The following is a 22,811-nucleotide window of genomic DNA, read 5'->3' as shown; positions in this document are numbered from 1 at the left end:
CACCAGTCATAATAATTATTTACAAAAAAACAACTACACAAAACATTTGGAATTTTCAACTAGAGCAGGAACCATAGCACATCGATAAAAAGTACTGAAACAAGTTATGTTATCTTGGAGCACAGTAGGGATATAACACTTCTTATTGTTTTACTGTGATTTAATATCGTGCACTACTCCAGCTTGTTTCAGTACTTTTTATAGATGTGCTATGGTCCCTACTCTAGTTGAAAATTCCAAATTTCTTTGTGCACTTGCATACGTATAATATAAAGGTATCGACTATCAAAGTGGTAAGTTTTGGTCTTATGTATAATCAATGTTCATTGTTCATAACAATGACTAGGTTTTCCACAAATCAAGCGGTAAGAGGACTCTTGTTCGGAACAGTAATTTTCTTCTTCAATAGCTACAGGCCCTTGATTAAAGTATTTCTTTTAATGGCCACTTTAATTTAAGAGTTACAATTATAGCCTTCAGTACTGTACCCCCAACAGGTCAACTCCATGCACTGATTGTATACTATTATAGTGTGCCTACTGTACTGTTAAGTCATCACCTAATCTTTATAAGTCTGTTTAAACATTTTTTGGTGATAGTTGTTAGTCACTTGTTACCATGCATACTTTTGAAAATTTCCTGGGGGCCAGCGGCTGTGCAATATGAGTGTGCATGCAACAGAATAACATTGTCTATAAGATGTGCATTATGGCACTCAAGGCTTTCTGACTATCAAGACTATTGCTATTAGGCTTGTGAGCTATGCTTTGCAAGTATGTTTTTGAGCATTATACTCAAGAATCAAGCCTCCATCCTCACAATTAGCTTGAACTGATTGTGTATGCCAACTGTACATATCAGCAATAAATCTAAACAATGCCTTCAGAATGTCATGTAAGGAATGAGCATTTCCTGATCATGACTGCTGCAGTACTAGTGTTTATCTCAAATATAATCATAACACCATACATATAAATGTAACAATATTTATGTTTTGTTGTAATTTTGGCATGTACATTCTAATTTAAAATCTTGAAAATTGTATTATTATATATATGCATAAGCTTTTGCTAGCTCTTATGCTTCAAAACATACCAGCATGATAATATTGGTGCAAGCCTATGTGGTACAATTACCTTGAATTTTGCATTTTACATATACTAGCACTAGACAATCATATGCCTCTAGAGCTTAGTGTGAAAAAAGAATACACAATTACCTATAGCTGAATAATACCAGTATAATTATTAGACAATTCTAATATCCACATCTCAATGGTATGGCTAACTCCATATGGAGAGCCAGGAATTTACAGTCCCTTTTAATATAAATTTCCCCATTATCAATATCTTGCTACCGTGTGTATGTGAATTCAATAAAAAACTTTTGTATTGTATTACATTTGAAATACATGGATACAAAAAAATAAAATTAAAAAATGAAATTTGATTAAACACTTCATATTGTCTGATAATAGCAATGCCATAAATAATTATGACAATATTATTATTCCTTCATAAGTTGAACAGTAAATTGTACACTATTGGCTATTACACTGTTTGAACCGACAAAAGCAGACTCTAGTTCATCTGTTTTAGAATCTTCATCTAAAACTGTAAGTTCATTTGAAAATGAAACCTTCTTCGCAGTCAGACACTTGATTGTGTTTGTATCTGCTTCAGTTGTATATGCTACATCAGCACGTGAATATCCGTCAAGCTGTAAACTGGATTGCTGGGTTGACAGTCTCTTTCCAAATAGTGTTCCAATTGATGCCTGAGTTGCATTGATTATAGAGTTGCTCAGTGTAGGAAACTGGTTAGGCACTAATCCACGCTTCACTCTGTATACCTACAAGAAACCGAACAATTGAGAAACATTACAGTAACTACTGATACTAATCCTACAAATTATTAAGTGAAGGATGTGTTGAAAATCCACTGATGAGCAAGAATGCTGCAAGATAAATACTGATCATGAGATGTGATATTTTTATCCTCTTAATATTATGCTCAGATTAATCACTTAAGTGTCACTGAAGCATGACTGCATGGATGTTCTGTGTTAAATAGTTATGTGTGTCAAGTTCACTGGAAGAGAGATTTATAAGCAGACAATAGACATGCAACCATCTTTCACATACATAAAATTGCAGTTGTAACCATAAGAGACTAGGTAAATTGTGTACACAAATGTAATGGTCGTGCCATGTAATGGTTATAACCCCAGCCCTAAACCAATTACTGTACATACCTTAGGAATGAACAACAAATAGATCATTGGAAACATCCATAAACAATCACGAAGTGTAATCACTAATAATACTCCTTCTTGAATTTGGTTTATACGAAAAATGATCACAACAACTTGACAAATAGAGGACAATAGGACAGCTAGTATTGTTGTCAGGTTGATCACAGCTGACTCATGATACTTGTGATAGTTGCCGAGATTTTTCTGGGTCTCATAAGCTACTAGTATACTGAACAAAGCTATCAGACCATTTTCTGCATAATATATTCCTAAGAAAACAAATTCGTTATCTCCTCTGCATTCTGAATATAATTCTTCAGTTGAAAAATCATCCTGTAAGAAGTAAAACATTCTGTGATGTATACCAAGTAGAAATAAATACAAATCAGAAGTAATCACATACATTATGTATAAGCTAGCCATAGCTTTGCCATTCATAAACTCCTGATAGTAGGGTACAGTACAACAAAAAATAACAGGCATAACTGCAGATTTAATCTCTGCTTTACCTTGTAACAATAAATTAGTATGCCTGAAGTTGATTTACACATCAGAAACTGATCTTATTTGTTTAACTTTAATGTAAAACTCCAATTTAATATATATGCTTACATGACAATGTAAGGATTGCTGACATCAAGACACACGGTAGTATGTCATGTGGCAAAGAAAGCCGGTATGATACCGTGGGTATATTGACAGGAAGAAAGAAACATGTTTTTCACGCATGTACAGCTCCATAGTACACAATTTTTGCATTATAGCTGCTAGACACTCTCAGCACCTCACATCCCAAATTGCAGCAAAATCACTTCATGCGTCTGCGAAATATAACAAGCCCTCAAAGGCTTAATTTCTCCATTTACTATACACTGGAAAAAATTAGGTATTAGTTTATATGTGCGACAGAGTACATATGAAGCAAACATAGTTAACTATATGATCGCATATGAGACAACCCAAATATGATTTGAATATTTGCAACGTAGTACATATAGTAACATATTTGCTACACATTTACTTCATCTGCAATCCCATGGCACATATATATGTACCTTATATTTAATAGTGTGGCCTATGTGTGATACACGTGATACGAATACGATGTAAATATGAAGTGAATGTGAATCACACACCAAACTAAGTACACTTTGCACTATAGCTCACTATATTGTTTACAAAACTCACTATATTAAGTATAAATCAACTATACTAAACACATGTTGAGTTGTCATGCATAAAACTACAGAAATAACATTTTTTTACTGACAGGTACACAGTAAGAACAGCCTCTGTTCCAATGTTCAGTTGCCCGAAATGCACTTGATTTTGATCACTAGTAGAAATGATGCTGGCCAAATGGCTTTTTTTAAGTGTAGCACACCAAAATAAGTTGGCCTGAGCTGAGCTGGTAGAGGCAGCGGATTTTCACATCATTGTACTTTTGTTATACAAGTTTCCTTGTATTCATTTTCTATCAGCAGATTCCGACTGAAGAAATCCTCCAACAGGCCACATCAATATACAGCCATCATTACCAATCCAATACACTTCAATGCATGTTGAATGTATACCTGCTTCATGCAGCTTACCATGATGCTGTCTCTCCAACCACCAAATGAATGGATTTGACGATTTACATGCGGTAAAAAGTTACTTAAGATGTTCTAAGGCAATAGTTGATGCTTTAGTCAAGCAGGACATATTATATATTCATGATCTATGTGTACACTGGCATACATCAGGACACCACAATGTCATCTTAGGGTCATTCCATACCAAATCAACAAAAAAAAATCCGGACTCCTTTCGATTTTCGTGAAATTTGGCACAAACATGGCCCCTTTCAAGAAACTTTCTCACACCAAAATTTGGCTCATTTCATAGGTCTCACTTTAAGTTATGACCACTCAAAATTTCTGCTGAAAATTTTATTTTGCTTACATGTCTTCAATAAAATTGCCATAACTTTGCTTGTGATTGACGTAGAAACATCTGGTTTAGATTTTTGAAATGCTTATTAAATTCTCTTTCAGGTGATATATAATGTTTTGTAATCGTTCAAAGGAAAAGGTCAAACCACAAAAATGTAGCTTTTTCCTTTGATCTTAATTTTCAAAAATATATATTCTTTAATTAAATATATTTTTGGTTTACATGTTGCTCTAATAACTACCATTCATCACTGTGAGTTTACAGTTGGGACCAATAGTAGATCATGAGTTATAAGTGTTAATGTGTAGCCTTGTAATCACTGTTGTTTGCATGGTTCAAAAACGCAAAGATGCAATACGAATTGCAAGTAACTTTATATAATATTACGTCACAATTATTTTATACATTGTTGGTTTGTAAGTAAAGTTAATTTGTTTATGTTTTGTAAGAAAACCCTTTAAAAGCTTGTAATTAAATACATATACTCAAGTAATTTACCCCTTATCAAGCTTGTATATATTGTTTCTGATTATGACACCAAGTCGAATATTCAAGTTCAATATTTCATCATATAGTAGTGAAATATTGAACTTGATGAGATTTTCACTAGCTACAGTAACTGCTACTGCTACTGTTAGCATTTAATGCTGATTGTTGATATGCAAGTACGTATTTTGATACACAAATGTAGCTATAGTGGAAACTGTCTAAGCCAGTAAGGCCAATTTTTTTTGGCCTTAATAATGTAGGTGGCTATTTATATAGTTTGATGTGTACAAATCTTTTACTTGAACAATTTAAAGTTGGCCCTTAATAGAAAGGTGGCCTTTCATTATAGGTGGCTGCTAAGACAAGTTCCACTGTAATTTGAAACACTTACAAATAAAACAATGTTATGTAGCTGCATTCACACAGGCATGAATGTTTCAATATTGTAATCTACTAGAGCTTTTCTAACAAGTAGTAATGAACAACTGATGTAGTATTAACAGTCTTTTCAACTTATACCTTCAAAAATTCAATTGTGTACTGATATCAATGTATCAAGTTTCCATGTGAATGATTGTAGAGACTGTCATGCAATATGCACCAGTTTTAGTCTCAACTTTTACTATAACACTTTGATTTAACTTTGAAGTTAGTTGCGTTGACCCTTTCTTTAATCGATTGTTGATGTATTTCACTTAAAGCTATAGATATGCATCAGTGTGCAATTGCTGTAGTGAACCTTTGTACAATGTAATTTCTATGGAACATTTCTATGATTCTATGATTTTCAATTATAGAATCAAATTATGAACTACATTGCTATTTTTATCATGATACAGCTGATGTATGGAGTTTAAGCCAGTTACCTTAGGGCCAAAATTTCTGGGCCTTAAAGTGCAGGTAGCTGCTTAATACATTTGCGTAAGTGTACAGCAACAATTTAAAATTGGCCTTATTGGAGTGGTGGCTTTTCTATACAGGTGGCCACTTTCCACTCTATTCCATCAAATTTTTAATTTGACGAGTAAGACAATACATAGTGGTTTTAGGAGTGTACATTTTTCCAGCAAAGGCATTATTTATAGGTTCAAACATATAAAGGTGGCCTTTAAGTGGCCATGCAGTAGTAGGCATTCCCTTTCAGAGTATGATTCAGAGTGATATACAGTGTAACATATCTTAGCAGCTACCTTAAAGGCCACCTTTTTATAAGGGCCAACTTAAAATAGAATATTTCTACTCTAATGCAACTATACGAAGCAGCTATCTAGGTATTAAGACCAAAAAGCTTTGGATATCACTAAGACATGACATTTCGATTCCACTTTACATGTACATATGTATGAATAACTGTGCATGTCGTTTGCATCCATTATACACGCGTATAAGATTGGAAACTATCATCATAATCTGTGGCCGAATATTATTGTACAGTAAGTAAAATTGAAAGAATACATTGGAATATCATTAGTTGTACAGTAAATCCCTTATAAATATAGCTACCTCTATAATAAGACCACCTCTATTTATAGGACACTGAACTTACAGCAAAAACATAATCAGTGATTCTTTTATTAGGCAGCCTTATTATTGCTCCAACTTTCTTAGCTTTAAAAGTGGCTCTGTTAGTATGGTTTCAGTGTACTGAGCCCTTGTCAATACAAACCCTAACTATTTTAATGCATAAAATGATTTTTGACATACTAATATAAGGTAACTTGCAATTGGTATTGGAAATTACACTGAAAATACCATACAAACAGCAGTGATTACAAGGCTACACATTAACACTTAAAACTCATGATCTACTATTGGTCCCAACTATAAACTCACAGTGGTGAATGATGGGTATTAGAGCAACATGTAAACCAAAAATAAATTTAATCAAAGAATATATATTTTTGAAAATTAAGATCAAAGGAAAAAGCTACATTTTTGTGGTTTGACCTTTTCCTTTGAGCAATTATAAAACATTATATATCACCTGAAAGAGAATTTAATAAGCATTTCAAAAATCTAAACCAGATGTTTCTACGTCAATCACAAGCAAAGTTATGGCCATTTTATTGAAGACATGTAAGCAAAGCAAAATTTTCAGCAGAAACTTTGAGTGGTCATAACTTAAAGGAGACTTATGAAATGAGCCAAATTTTGGTGTGAGAAAGTTTCTTGAAAGGGGCCACGTTTGTGCCAAATTTCATGAAAATTGAAAAGGGTCCGGATTTTTTTTTGTTGATTTGGTATGGAATGACCCCTTAGCTACCTATAAACTACTGCCTGACGCAAACACAACAGACTTACCTCATTAATAACTACACGTGTACGTAGCATTAGTGGAAAGGCTGCAACTTGAACAATTAACACTACTAAAGTTGGTGAGACGATGGCTGAAATCATCAGAAACAAGTACTGATCATTTAGATGCTTCTGAAAATTATAATCATAATGTAGTCAAAAGAGCAATATTAGTGTTTCGTGACACTTACCCGTTTTACCATAGTCTTGTTTATGAATATCCTATAGAGTCTCCAGATTTTAACAAACAAAGTGCTGAAAGCAACTGCGAATGCCAACTTGTTAGTCCAGTTTCTTGTCTGTGTACATAAACTAGTTAAACACATTATTCTCAGTGATTTAACTTACATTACAAATAGTTGTAGTGACAAGTTCAGACATATTATCATCTAGTTTAATAACATGTAGGAGGGTACCAACAAAACCTACCAAAACTCCTATTAAGATCAGTGTGTTGAGCCGGTAACTGCTCCGTTTCACAACCCTAACACAACCAAGAAGTACATATAACATCCTATTGTACCGTGGAGATGTCTCAATTTAAATGGCAAAACATAAATTTTAATACATTGTGCATTTCTATTGCTTCTCCCATTAATTTTCATGATAATACGTATATACAGCCTCTGAATCCCTGAGGAATACATAATAGTACCAAGACCAATGGACTTAGCAATTTAGTAACTCTGAAGGCCCAAGGCTGTAGTGAGGGCGCTGCTATGGGCCTAAGGGGTTACTAAATCACTTGGTTCCCGCAGGTCGCGGTGTCCAACTTATTTAGACTATACACTGTAATGATTTAAAGTACATACCTTTATAGCCACGGCATGAGTGTGGGGTGAAAGAACAACTAAAAAATACTAAACACTTGTCCTAAAGTTTCTATGGTACCCACAAAAATAATTATTTTTTATTTGAGGGATGGGTAGAGAGTAATGGCTACAGCTAGATGCTCTTAGTCTACTATTTGTCCAGAAATATTTGCAGAACACTAAGAAAACGAATACTACAGTATTAGCAATAAACATTAAAGATGAAAATAAAAGTTCAACTCTGCTCCTCCCAAGATCTGCTTGACGATTCATGACAGCAAACGTTAGCTGGTTCCACTAATTTAAAGACCGAGTTGTTCAACAGTCAGTCATACACACAATGCTGGAGTGAGACATAGGAAGACATCAAATACTGTAGTAAGTCTTTTGTGTTATAATTGCAGCTGTCAAAGTACAACAATGAGTTATAGTCCAATTAGTTGTACTTCGAAATATAGCTTGCGCCTGAAACATTGGCAACACATGGGCATTTAAATGAGTAGCAGCAGCCACACTGAATTAGAGGGAGGTGTGGAGGGCTTGTTTCTAGCAATTAATGATACATTTCTTGGTTACAAACAGCTGTCAACTCAAGGTACAATAACAAGTTGTAGTCTAAATAAGTTACGTAGATGTCAAGAACCAATGGGTTCTATGGAATTTAGAAAACTCTCAGGCCCTTAGTAGCGTCCTCGCTGCACCTAGGTGCTACAGTCCAGGGCCTTCAAGTTTTCTAAATCCTGTAGTTCTTGACGTCTAACTAATATTTAAATTATAATACACACTTCATGTACCTCTATTATTACTCTAATAGAACACTCACTACTTCAATACAAAAATCATTTAGTGCACATACCATGTGAGCAGAAATGTTGCCGTGGAATTAAAATTGGCGATTTGGTAGATGTTTACAAAACCACCAAATTTATATCTCAACATACGTACTTTATTATTAGTGCTTTTATTTTAACCAATGAATTATAGGCATAAATTTCAAGCAAGGTGCTGTATCTAACAAGCTCATCAAGTATGGTGACATTGAAGGTTGTCAAAAAAAGAGAAATACAACCAGAACTTTGTCAAATTTGCTGAGCAGCTAATAGCTACTTTACCTGTATGGGAAGCATAGTCTGCACTAATTTTTGCTATTGATGTACTGAACTTCAGCTATAACAATTGACCCTGCAGTGAATTCTACAATTTTTGTAATATTACAAGGTAATCAATTAATTTATTTGAGGTCCTACTCTTAAAACAACACACGCAGCAGAGATCTTACACAGAGAATGTGCTCAATCACTTTGTTTCCTTTTTGCACTGGCTATGAATATATAAATCTCCTACATGTTGTTAGCTATCTACAAGAAAGTCTCTCTCTGGTACATCATAATGCGAGCCAGTATGTGGGCAATGAGGTAGCTAATTTTTGTAGACGAAGAGTAGTTACACAATTTGCTACCACTTGGGACTCCACCTTATTATACATGCATTAAACTCTCACCAAATGTAAATTATTAAGCAAACGCCAAATATTCTGCTCACCAAAATGTCTGCTTATATGGTATATCTGAACAATAGAACAATATGCATACCATAAATTTTCTAATAAACATGTGATTCTTTTGACATGTCACAACGGTGCTGAATGTATTGTGGTCTATGGGGAAAAGTGCAAATCACTTCATTGCGTCTACAGTGGACCAGCTATGGATGATTCTTCAAAAACAACTAATCCCTCAAACTTGAAAGTAATGTGTTGCATTAGAGAAGCTGCACCGTAGCTCTAGTGGTGTGAGAAGCATTCACTGCCCATACTTTTGTTTGGGATTCACAAGAATCAGTCACCATTGAGACTTGGCACTGCGCAAGCCTAATATATCATTATTCTTTTGAATAATTTAGTATGCATATCATCTATTTCCACTGTATAGTGATTATGGATACAGCATTAAGCAATGTAACTTACAGGTGTTTCCTATAATAGATGTTAAAGATGAAGAAGAATATTGCTGATAATATCCCAATAGAAGACACAACACCAGCTATCACACATTCTGCTAAACTACTTGTTATCACTGATGGAATTGGAGCATCTCTTGGTATACTACCACCTGAAATTATACAACAAATACAGCTAGAGTATACTAAGGTTGTTACACTAACACACCTTGCCACTCAAAAGTTTCATTTGGAAGAAAGTTATTACTATCATTTGCAGGATCATAGATCAATACTGGTCTAATAGTGCCATCTGTAAGCAAACAACAAACATCAATTCAATCAGTTAGCAGTAACAGAAGTTAGAACACATGTACTGTATTTGACCAGTTAATACTTAATAGTCACAACTACTGTGACTTTTAGCAAGGAAAACCCTGCGGCTACTATGCAAAGGTGGCTATCCAAGGGCAGCTACTATGGGTGCAGCCAGTAGCATTTATATGGATCCACGAGTGACTGACCCTGTTTAATCATCCTTCAGTGCTATCATTCATTTTACCTTCTCTCAAAAATGTTATTTTCTGGCTTAAAACAACTTCTTTGCCTGGTTTCTGCTTCAGACATGTCTTATCAACACCTGCATCAGTATAAGCATTGGCTCTTATTTGAGGGCGGCTCTTATGACAATAACTCTAGGCTGTGGAGTGGCTACTATCTGAAGTGGCTATTATACAAGCCATGGCTATTAACGGTCAAATATGGTATTTGGATTACATAAACACTTAGAGATTACTGGTACCAGACCGAATAGTGTTTAGACAACTGACAAGTTTGTGTAAAATCATGTACATGACACTTTTGTCATTAGTATTTAAACTACTCTAATAGAACACTTCCTACTCTAAAGGAGTAATCATTGGCATTCAGTTCAGATTAAAGGTATTTGTCATCACTTTATACAAAGAAGGATGCGTGTACAACATGTGGAGCAGCTTAAAGTAAATGTGAAGGGCATTGGAAAAGGGGCCTATAGCACTTAGACATGGAGTTTGAGTTATACTAATCAAAGAATTCCACATCTTACCAACTATTTATATTTCAAATTTCAACAGTTGCTTCATAAATGAAGTTTTTAAGAATTAAGCGTAATTTTCTAAGGTACGTAAATTACCATACTTTTACCTACCAATATACAGAGTTTTACTGACTTTTGCAGAAAAGTCCTTTTACTGAAAAGTCTAAATATTCTATATAGGTCCCTAATATTAACTATTATTGTACTATATTGTTGGTGTACACAATTTCTTAAAGCGATGACTAATGATGTTTTTTAATATGATTCACAAAGTTACATATTCTTCAAAGAGTACTATTGTATACAAACACTCAACTGGGTTAGTTACAAGTATACCATAGTTGTCTAGACTACAAGGATCTGTTCCACATTGTTGTCCTTTATGCATTCTTAAATGTGCTAGTAGGGACCTCAACATTTCTAGGTGTGTTCACCCGACATGGTGCCATTGTATACAGTACAAACACTTAATATACACAACACGTTACAGTGGAGCAAAGCTTTAATTTTTAGATGAATCTTAACTACTAGAATTTTAAGTTCAATTACGGATCATAGAAATAAAAAGTAGGGAAACAAGGGAGGTTGCCTACACCTGTAGATATACTAGTGGGCATTTAATCCCTTATAAACTGAATTAGGGCGTTCACTAAGTATATCTGCAGGTGTAGGAAACCCCCCTTGTTTCCCTACTTTTTCTTTCTATAATCCCTAACCAAGCTTGTTTACCTCTTTATCATTGTTATGACTAGTGAACCCACACATACCGCATCATATAAAAGAATGGCACCAGTTTCATCTGAATGCGTGCCCCAACTATCAATTACTGACTCAAAAGTGGAGTGGCCATTACACTTCAATCTCTGCTATGTTTAACCCAATACACAACGTTACAAACAAAGAACAGAAGGAGAAGCGCCTCTGTAATCAATCCAGTCACCACGGAAAATACACATCATGATCTTACCTTAGATCCCTTTTTTTCTGACAGCCCAAGGTGTTGATTTGCTGTAGCACAATGGCTTCTGTACATTTGTAAATGGGAATCGTTCATGCATTGTATGTACTGGGGTATGCCAAATGGCACTTGTCAGGTTGAAGCAGTGATAACATTAAGCCCATAGCTTTAGCTGTTATCAAATTATGCTTGTCTGAAGGCATCAGTTAGTTAGTCATTCCACTGAATACAAAAATCTAACATTCCGTAGCAACCTACTTGAAGCACTTTTGGCCATTCTAGAGACACTTTTGGGCTTGACTCCACTGAACCAATACTGCCAAGGAACCTACCTGTGAGGCTGATTTTTAGTCAATATTATTTTTGTAAAAATGTGCTAACATCCATGTTTCCTAATATAACAGTACTATACTTGATTGCTATAGTAGAATGTCTCAATAAAAATTAGCAAAAATGAAATGACACCTGATACAGCTGCAAAGAGCAAAGGTGCTTCCAAGCAGTGAAGGATGCATTACAAATTTTACTAAAAGGTTGAGTTTTGACACTGTATATGCAGCACAGCATGTCTTAGACACACACAAGTTGTGAAGTAACAAAGCTATTTATAAACACTTAGTAGATAACATACTTCTGTATTGAAATATCTGTAGAGAGGGGTGTGTCCTGTTACCGTCTCCTTTAAAAGACACTCTACCCTACAACAGAATATTTTTATGATAATAAATACATTAAGTAAGCTTGTGACCCATACACACAATAGGTGACATATCTCATGAATATAACATATTAGCCTGTTAACATATCAAAGCCATTCAAATGCCATATTCCACGAAATCATTACATAACCATAGTAGTGGGTGTACCAGACATGACAGGATTCAGGTTTGTACATTTATATCAACATGTCGCAGACTGATGGACTCGATCATAACAATTGACCCATAGTTCTTTGATGATAATGCTCTGACCATCCACCTAGCTGGTTGCAATACATGAACACAGTAGACTCAATACCTATTATACTGTGTCTTGCTATTGTTTCACAGTGGCATGCAAGAGTACAAGACAGAAGCAAGTTTTAGAACTTTACTTACTACCAAATTGTAATTGCAATAGACTGAATAGTTGCAGCTAATGAAATTTTACCACGAAGTGTAGATGAGGTGGTTGATAGGGAAGAATTCGACAAGTAAGCCTGACAACTGTAAGCCTGACAGCTGTAAGCAAAACACCCACTACACATAACACACAGGTAATGTCCTACTGGTTAGGCTCGCCATAGATGCATGTTAATCTGTTATGTGCTTGTTCTGCATAGGGTAACTCTGCACTGAAAGACATGGAACAAAAACATCTCTCTGGATGAAGTATCGGTATGACTACATTACACTACAATTAGTTAAAATAACTATTAGCTAACCGATATTCCTTGAAATGACACATTAGCAACAGCTTCAGTGAACACATTTGCCATTTCAACTGAATCATAAGTGAAGTTTTCCAGTCTTCCCAACCCTCTATCTTCCAGTATTGATATGGATGAGTTTAAGGCAAGAGCAATGGTCCATATTGCATCATACACATATCCAACACTTAACAAAACATCAGTTTCAACATTTCCTGAAGTAGTTTTATCTGCTAAATCACTTTCGAACTGTGATACATTCTGTTAACATAAAATACTCAAAACATACTTTTGTTAAAATTCTACACTTGCCTTGCTAGATACTATTACCCTTGAGACATCATTTGTGAGTTCACTGTTTCCTCTAAACCCCAACGAGTGTTCCAGAGCAGTTCTCATTTCTTCAACAGTGCAGTTAATACCACTAATATTCCACCAGTTAGGTTGGAACCATCCAGGAAACAGCCATACAAAATCAGGTCCAGCCAGTCTATTTCTAATTACCTAATAGTTATTAGTTAATCACAACACATACCACAAACATCACTTACCCTACACCAAAAACTGGCCACAATTTGCACAGGTGATGGGGGAAGCCATGCTATAATAATTCTTCCACTAACTCTCTACCAAATACAATAATATTCATAGTTAATATAAGTAATGTGTCAGTTGTTTTTACCTTAATCTGGTTGAGAACGTAATCTACTCTATCATCTGAAAAGGCAACATCCAATATAACATCTACTCCACTGTCTGTCAAAGTTTGTACCGTGTGTAGTCCAAGCTAGAGTTGAAAATAATTAACATGGTGGACTAACTTTAGTTCCTACTCCCAATACCATCTACAATTACTTTACTACATATACATTACATACATTGAGTGTAAAGTCATCGGAGTAGTACACCACAGCCACCCTCCTCCAGTGTAGGTGTTTCACTATAGCAACATATCCATCAGAAAACTCTCTTGCTTCTGGCACAAGCCGATAAAATCTTGGATACCTTTGTATATCTCCGAACACTGGAGATGATGCAGTGTAGGATACCTACATGTGTGATGTATGGCACACAAAAAACAGCCAAGCCATTTCATGACCGTCACTTGTGTGTATTTATTAAACCATGCAAAAACAGCCAAGCTGTAAAAAAGGGTGTGGCCTTCAAAAATCCTGGTTGAAAAAGTTGTGCAATCAAAGGTCAACGAATATACATTCTACACTCGACTAACAACTGAGCAGCAATAACACAGATACCTGAGAACAGTATCTACTACTGAATTTCTACTTTCAATAAGCAACAGTAATGTACACTGCTATTTCCTTTTTATTCAGGAACAACAACAGTATAAAGTTGTTGGTAGACACACAAATAATATGCTTTCACATATTTATACGGCACTAAAGTGCTTCTGTTTACAACTGTTATGTATTCGAACATATATAATACAAATCAAAATGGTACAGACCACAGTCGTGTAATGCAAACTTTTCAAAGTGACAGTTGCAGTTTCTTAGTAAGCTTTTGCAGTTCACCAATAACTGACTGTGCTCATGAGGATTGCCATTTGTGCATGAATTCATGTTGTGGCTACCAAGTGATGGAATAGCCCAAGACATCTAGTCGAGCATAGTGGTGTATTAGCAGTCACCTGTCATCATTAATGGGCACGTAATACTTCCATGATGGCCTCTTCAATGGCAACATTATCTACTTTCTCGCTCAAGGGACATGTTGGATCAGGAAGTACTATATTATTTGGCTTGAGGTCTTCAAAGTACACAGTTAGAAATATTTCAGCAATCCTGGATGCTACCCGCTACCTCACTGAAAAGAATAGCTTAGCAAAAATAAATTAATAAAATCTGGAAACGTTTTGTGGCTGCCAATAAATCCACTAAAACTGTGAAGTGTTTGTATTGTATGGTATCTGATAGCCACTGCCTAGAAACTGTTATCAGTGTTTAACTACATTATAGGATTCCCATAGGCATCCTCACATGGCCAGCAGTTTGTTTGGCTACTGAACATATTCATGAACAAATATAATCCCCATGTTCCCCACATGGGTAAGAAGACTGATAAAATTCACCCTGAATAACATTACTCAACCAAGTTACTTTTATGGTTACACTGTTGTAACACTACAACAACACATGATCATACTTGTGTGATGTTTAAACGTCTCTCAGCAATTTCTCCCATTATGATACTGGCTACAGAACAAGCAGTTCCAAGGATCATTAGTTTAGTTGGTTGTGATGGATCAGTTTGTTGGATGAGGTGATATACTGGTGGAATTGATGAACACTGTGAGAAATATAAACATCATTAATTGCATATCCAGTCATTTGTTATAATCTAGAAGTGTCCATAACAAACTAATCAAACATCTGATACAGAATGTTATACATGATTAACTGCAATTACATGTAGAGAGTAGCTGATCACACTGTGCTTACTTGGTTGATTATGTTTTTACACACATCACCACAAAGTTATTATAGATACATTTTCATACTCAACTGATGTCTTTTGTCAACTGACAGTTGAGTTGCTAGTCTATAAAATAGGTCAGCTATTTAGCCTAAGGTGCAGTACGCATTACACACACCTGTAGAACCCATTGGAAAATATGTTTACAGCAGTTTAAGAAGCTTACTACATATATTAAATTGTGCTTACAATTGGTAGAAAGAAACCACCTCAGAGTAACACAAATGTCTGACATGAAGTTATACGTATCACTTAGCTATACGTATACAGCTTAGCTATATGTATACAGCTTAGCTATTTGTATACAGCTTAGCTATACGTATACAGCTTAGCTATACGTATACAGCTTAGCTATACGTATACAGCTTAGCTATACGTATACAGCTTAGCTATACGTATACAGCTTAGCTATACGTATACAGCTTAGCTATACGTATACAGCTTAGCTATACGTATACAGCTTAGCTATACGTATACAGCTTAGCTATACGTATACAGCTTAGCTATACGTATACAGCTTAGCTATACGTATACAGCTTAGCTATACGTATACAGCTTAGCTATATGTATACAGCTTAGCTATATGTATACAGCTTAGCTATATGTACAGCTTAGCTATACGTATACGGCTTAGCTATATGTATACAGCTTAGCTATACGTATACGGCTTAGCTATATGTATACATACTGTAACACTCTGAGTGTTTATACACATGATGGTTGATGTTGTTACACATAAAAACTAGGGTACCCAGTTATAGATACTCCATTTGTATTCAGTAATTTAATATTTCTTGACAATGCTGCTTTCTGATTTTACTGTTTATGTGGTACAAGTAGGCAAGCACACACACACACACACTACACACACACACACTGACTCTATGCAGACTCTCCGCCCAGGAGAGTATGCATTATGACCTATCTGATGTATAGTTACGTGGCTTCTTTAGTTCTTCAACAATCCTTTTGGTGAGGTGTTGTTGCAAGTGATGATACGTTTCATGGTAGGTGATCTCCATAAGTCATAACAAAATTGGCTTTTTACATTTGGCCAAGGATAGTGCAAGTTATGGTCAAAAATGCAGCCCTGCAATTTCCAATCTTCAAATATACACAAAGCTTGATAGCCATTTCTTCAACAAACCAAAAGGTCCAACCCCCAAGTGTGCTTCTGCATGGTTTAGCCATTTGAAAGGTGAACACATTTTAGCTTCATCAAACATTCAAAAGTCTTAAACTGAAGTATTTTGAATCTAAAATACGGGATGGATTCCTGCTGACTTAGTTCATGCAGGTACCCGCCGGTACAGTTTAATTAGTAAAACTCTGTAAATGCTCCAAGATAAACAGTAGGCAAACACTTGACTACAAAACTGCTACAAAGATACAAAAGATGATAATTATCTCACACTATTTCCCCTTCCATCAGTAAACTGAAACCCACTTAGCTGTAGTTGTTGTGATTCTGTTTTTATGTTGCAATCACATAGTGTCGTGTTGAGATACAATTTGTAGAGCAAAGCAGAATGACAAAATGTTTCCAGAAAGTGATGATGTTAGGATAAAAGGAAAGAATCCACTAGTGTGGTCTTGATTGTCTACTGAATGAGAAGCCACATTAGCAGCTATGTAGTGTCTGCATGGCTTCAGGTTTGCATAAAAATCTGCCACTGAGTTACCTTTCGATCATTATGCAAATTATTTGAGACATAAACTACTATAAGTTACACTGATAATAGCAGTAGAGTAACAACACTTCACAAGTGTTTTAGCCATCGCCTATTTGCCAAAGTTAAATCAGTCTTTGATTTTTGATTATTACCCAGACATTTCAGTGTATAAGGGATATAAAGATTAGTGCTTTTCTGCCAAAATATCAACAAAACAAACAACAACAACAACAAAAAACAGTCTTATGATGACTTGGTCTCAATTATATTTTAAAAGCATATTTGGTAGTATCATACAGTACGATAGTACTGTATAGTAGGGATCACAAAGGAGTGGGTCTGGCCCATGAAGCAACATCACCCAAAAACAGCCTCAATATTCCCTGACAACGATGAGGCAGTATTGATTAGGCAAAACTAAGCCCAAGCAAGCCTTCAGATCGACCCAAAATGTTTTCAACAAGCTGTTACGGAATTTTAAAAAAGTTATTTAACAGAATTTTCTACTGACTGCCTGATGCCTTCAGACAAGCGTACCTTGACAATGGTTAAGGCTACGAGCTTGATTTTTTCACTGTTCAACATTGCTTTGGCCTGATGTGTGCCTTTTGGCAGACCGCAGTATGTACAATGCATTCTTCATGGACTTACCAGTGTCCTCCTTTGTGTCCCATTCATCTTTGCTGACAGCAAAAGGGCTGATTTGGCAGTAGTACGTGATGGATTCCATTCGTAACGGAAATTGTCTGTATTTTCTATAGTGGCTACTTTGATTGCAGAGGTGCTTTTCGAACAGTTCTTGATTTGTACTGCTATGTAATTAATGGGTTGAACATAGCTGACAACAAAGCATACTGAATATGTCACTTTTCAGACGATAATTGATATAACTGGGGCATGCGGTACCATTTCTTTCAGTATGCATGGATTTCAGAGGTGCCTTTCGAACAGTTCTTGATTCAAAATGCTGTGTAACGGGTTGAACATAGCTGACAACGGATGCTTCACTTTTCAGACGATAATTGGTATAGCTGGGGCACACGGCGCCATTTCAGATGTGGTATGCGTGGGGTCACCAGTCATAATAATTATTTACAAAAAAAAACAACTACACAAAACATTTGGAATTTTCAACTAGAGCAGGAACCATAGCACATCGATAAAAAGTACTGAAACAAGTTATGTTATCTTGGAGCACAGTAGGGATATAACACTTCTTATTGTTTTACTGTGATTTAATATATTGCACTACTCCAGCTTGTTTCAGTACTTTTTATAGATGTGCTATGGTCCCTACTCTAGTTGAAAATTCCAAATTTCTTTGTGCACTTGCATACGTATAATATAAAGGTATCGACTATCAAAGCGGTAAGGTTGGTTTCACTAAACATTCTTTAAAAGGAACCATGGTCACTAATTTGTCACAATTAATCAATTAGCACTACCACAATGTAGTAACTATTAATGTCTAGTGATTCTTGTTCAGTAATAAGTCAGCCACTTACACGTATGGTAGTTGGAGCATTATCAATGATATTGTCACTCATGTGATGACTACATTAAAATGTTCATCCAAATTTGGTCAAACTGTGATTGGATCTATGAAAGTATTCACTAGTATCGAAATGTGCATAGTATTGAAAACTCCGTAAGCTTTTTAAGCACCTTAATCACATCTTGATTTCTTCCAGTTACAATTAAAATAGATGTTAAAATTTGACAGAATTATCTGAGGCCTCGGGTACTTGTCAGTCATGTGATGTGTCTTTCAAATGTAGTACGTATGATCATTCATGTTGGAATGGTGAACATTGTCACATGTAAGGAAGACACAAACACATAGCCAGTACAAGTATTCATAACAGTCATCTACTCCTGAATGACATTATGTGCATGTACCCACAATGTGGAGCACGTTTCGTAATGGTGAACATTGTCACATGTAAGGAAGACACAAACACATAGCCAGTACAAGTATTCATAACAGTCATCTACTCCTGAATGACATTATGTGCATGTACCCACAACGTGGAGCACGTTTCATTACTAAAAATGGCAATTTGAGTACCTTGTCTGTACAAATAAATATTACTTTTGAATGCATTTTTTGAAGTAATCAGTGATCATTACTACTAGTAGTTACTGAAGCTGATCATTTGATCTTAATAGAGTGTGAACACTCTGTCATTTCTTGCAGTATGAATGTACAGTACTGGCTGATAGCAAGACACATTTCTAACTGTCTGAGAACTAGTCATAATTCATAACTGCTCCTGAAATTTCAGTTCACCAGTGTCAAGTTCCTATTAAGAAGTTTTACAGGTTTTTCGCAACTGAATTCGTCTTGTTTGCACAAGAATTCGTCAGTAACAAGATTGGCAGCTGCAGTAAACATGAAAATAAGATGTAGCAGCTGCTTCGTGATCTCATAATTACATTGACTGCAATAAACCAAAGCTTAACACAAGGTGGATCATTTTTGCCATGGAGAATACCACTTGAGACACACTGGAGCTGGTTATACGTGAAGTTAATTACCTTGCCTTGTTTGCAAGTGACCACACCCATCACCAATAGTGAAGCACAATTGCAATTGTTGCTGAAGAAGCTGTAGCAGAAGAATTATTACCTTATAAAGAGTTGTTTACAACAGCTGTACATCAACAAGTGCAAACGTGGCAAATTCAATTGCAAACTGGACAAATTCTACTGCAAAGGCAACTAACTCTACTGCAAACGGGACGAGGTCAATTGCAAAGGTGACAAATTCAATTACAAAAACCTGAATTATTGCTACAAGAAAACATCCATGAAGATGTCATAAGTATCACCACGGCAAATGGTTTGACAGAAGTGACCTTATCTGAATTACTAAGCACATTCACATTGCTGTGAGCATCGTCAAGCACTGGATTATTTCATCATCACATATAATTCAACTATAAAGTAGATGCAAATAAGCCTGACCCAGTATTCATATAGCCAAACCATTACCTTTTCTCTTATGTATGTGTGGGTGGAGGGTCTAGTACAGACTTTCAATGAGCACTGAATGGTGAAGTCCTAAACTTCTTATCATGCTAACAATTGAGTGATGCGTGCACCATTATTAGTAGTGATCTTTAACTAGTCTTCACTGCACAGTACAGATAGTCCTCAAGTGGAAATGATTCTTAATGGAACAAGATACCACAGAGCAGGAAGGTTTAGTGGGAGAAACTTTGATGGATTTGCTGTATTCTGTATTAGGGTTTTAGAGAATAAACTTTGGAAAATTAGCTAGTAGAGCTATTACAAATTTGTGTTGGACAAACAATTTCGTTTGGCGAACACTGCTTACTCGCCAAATGTTCCAGTTATATAGTATTTCACCTTGTAAAGTTGTTATTGTAAACATCCACACACTGCTGGTTAACAGGGTTAAGAAGTTTAGGGCTTCACTAATCAACACTCACTGAACACTAGTGAAAGTCTGAACAGGATTTCTATCATTACTGTACCAGACCCTACTATTTCCCACCCACAAAAAGGTAGTGGTCTGCAGCAGGCTATGTGAGACTAGTTTAAATTTCACTCTTGGTCTTTCTCATCACTTATGGCCTGGATCAAATAATTATCTCTATGTAACTCCAAGCATGACTCAACCACAGACACACAGATACTGACAAATGTGACTGGATCTGTGAAAACCTGACATAATTGTGTAAGCCTAAATTTATAGTATAAAGCATTGAATACAATGGCTGAGAAATACTTGCATATTATTGAAAAATTTCCATAAATTTTTTGAACACCCTTTTCTTAGTGACAGAAAGGATTAACAATAAAAGCCTGGATATCATCTTATTTGCCTACTCAAGAGGAATTGGAGAATCTTTGTTTTGTTGCAGTAGACCCAAGGACATGCACGTTATGGGAGTTCGTTTATGTCACGTCAAAGCGATCATACGTGATCGATCTTTCTTCACAAATTTTGTCTTTGTATGTAATGACAAAAGGTGATACAAGGATAAACATACCCAGTAATCGATTCCCGTACTTATGGTGAACATGATGGTGCAAATTTCAATTCCAAAAGTCATTCCGTTTCTACCGTAAGTTACAACTGTTTTAATAAACGCCTGTAATTTATTTTCCCAATACTTGCTGTAAAAATCGATCTTTCTGTTATTGCTACTTTTTAGGGCTGCATCTCTGAAAGTTATTGGCATATGAGGCTGAAACTTTGCCGGAGGGTACACTAGGCTAAGTAGATTATAAATATGTAATATTCGGACTGGGAGGAGTTTGCATAATTAATTTTGTACAAAGCCCTTAATTAATACCAGATAAGTGATGTAATTAATAATGTAACATAATCCACAATACATGTGAAGTGATTACATATTGGTGTTAACTATGACCAGTATCATTATCTCTTTGACAAAAGAAATTGCATTATGGGTTATGTGAACAGCTGCCAGCACTGCTATTTTGAATACTGATGAAAGATCCGAGAAACCAATAATCAACTTCATTAACTGAGTATGATTTGTAACACCCCGGGTCCAGTACAGAGTAAACAGGGAGATTAGAAAGGGACAAATTTACCTCTACTCCTGGAGCTTTCCGTTTAAACTCCATCTTTTAAATCACACAGTCACATGTATACTTTCATACATAGATACAAGGTGTATATTAAGAGTACAGGCTTGAGTGGCAGGCTACAGCCAGTACAGAGACAAATTCTGAATTGCCTGGAGGATTATAGACAGGCTGGGCCAGCTTTTAGTTTTGCAAGTTAGAAAATCCTAGCACATACTGGGGGATATGATGAGTGCATTATGTTCAGTGAACAATCACAGCTATAAAGTTTACTGGCTTACCCCAGAGTTAGCATAGTCGACGACTAGTCGATATCCTGGTAGTAGGTCACATCTCTCATTGATTTCCTCTAGAGCTAACTTCATAATGGGTATTCTGTCTATCCCATCACAATTATCCACTCTAATACCTCTAGTATCATTACTGGCAGTACAGGGGAAAAATCCGATTATGTGAATATCAGTTGATTCATTTCTTCCACACGATTCATTAGTGCCCGAAGTGTCAATAGTAACAATAAAACACAAGAACAGCAAACGAATCATTCCATTCATATTCCTATCACAACACATTAGGTGACGAACTGTACTAGTTAGTAGATACTGGAGTAGACATACCGAACTGCCTAATTAACTTAACCGCGTACGACCTCGAGTGTCATTTCTGATAATAATAACAAAGGGTGCGGTATATCAGCATTATTATAGTGGCGAAGTCTTACGTTTGATGTAGCTACCTCACACCCACGATAGGGCCAGCCTACTTGGGGCTAGTTTGTGCGGGCATCCGTACAGTTATACTACATATCCAATTACCCAGTATTTCCTTTCTGTGGTTAGCTGAAATCACACCAAGTGATCAAGGAAGTATAACAAGTATAGATATGGCTCAA

At 35.8% G+C, this 22,811-nt stretch overlaps 1 protein-coding gene across 2 annotated transcripts; it reads right to left on the bottom strand.

The window, feature by feature from the left end:
• Positions 1-1,371: 1,371 nt before the first annotated feature.
• LOC136265403 (gamma-aminobutyric acid type B receptor subunit 1-like) lies at positions 1,372-22,582 on the bottom strand. Of its 2 annotated transcripts, XM_066060246.1 has the most exons (16): positions 22,537-22,582; positions 22,201-22,477; positions 15,333-15,476; positions 14,045-14,215; positions 13,849-13,953; positions 13,718-13,792; positions 13,479-13,670; positions 13,182-13,427; positions 12,390-12,456; positions 9,952-10,035; positions 9,751-9,895; positions 7,321-7,456; positions 7,164-7,271; positions 6,979-7,104; positions 2,254-2,586; positions 1,372-1,851 (listed from the first exon to the last, which is right to left on the bottom strand). In XM_066060246.1, the coding sequence occupies exons 2-16, from the start codon at positions 22,471-22,473 to the stop codon at positions 1,507-1,509; spliced, it is 2,550 nt and encodes an 849-aa protein (XP_065916318.1). In that variant the 5' UTR covers positions 22,474-22,477; positions 22,537-22,582; the 3' UTR covers positions 1,372-1,506. The 2 variants fall into 2 exon arrangements, with proteins under 2 accessions (XP_065916318.1, XP_065916317.1); XM_066060245.1 differs by having other exon boundaries at positions 22,201-22,582.
• Between the last annotated feature and the right edge of the window lie 229 nt (positions 22,583-22,811).

Source organism: Dysidea avara, chromosome 9 (assembly GCF_963678975.1).
Source record: "Dysidea avara chromosome 9, odDysAvar1.4, whole genome shotgun sequence".
Classification (NCBI taxonomy): domain Eukaryota; kingdom Metazoa; phylum Porifera; class Demospongiae; order Dictyoceratida; family Dysideidae; genus Dysidea; species Dysidea avara.
Note: the sequence above shows the minus strand (reverse complement) of the source record. Positions and strands in the feature narration are given on the sequence as shown.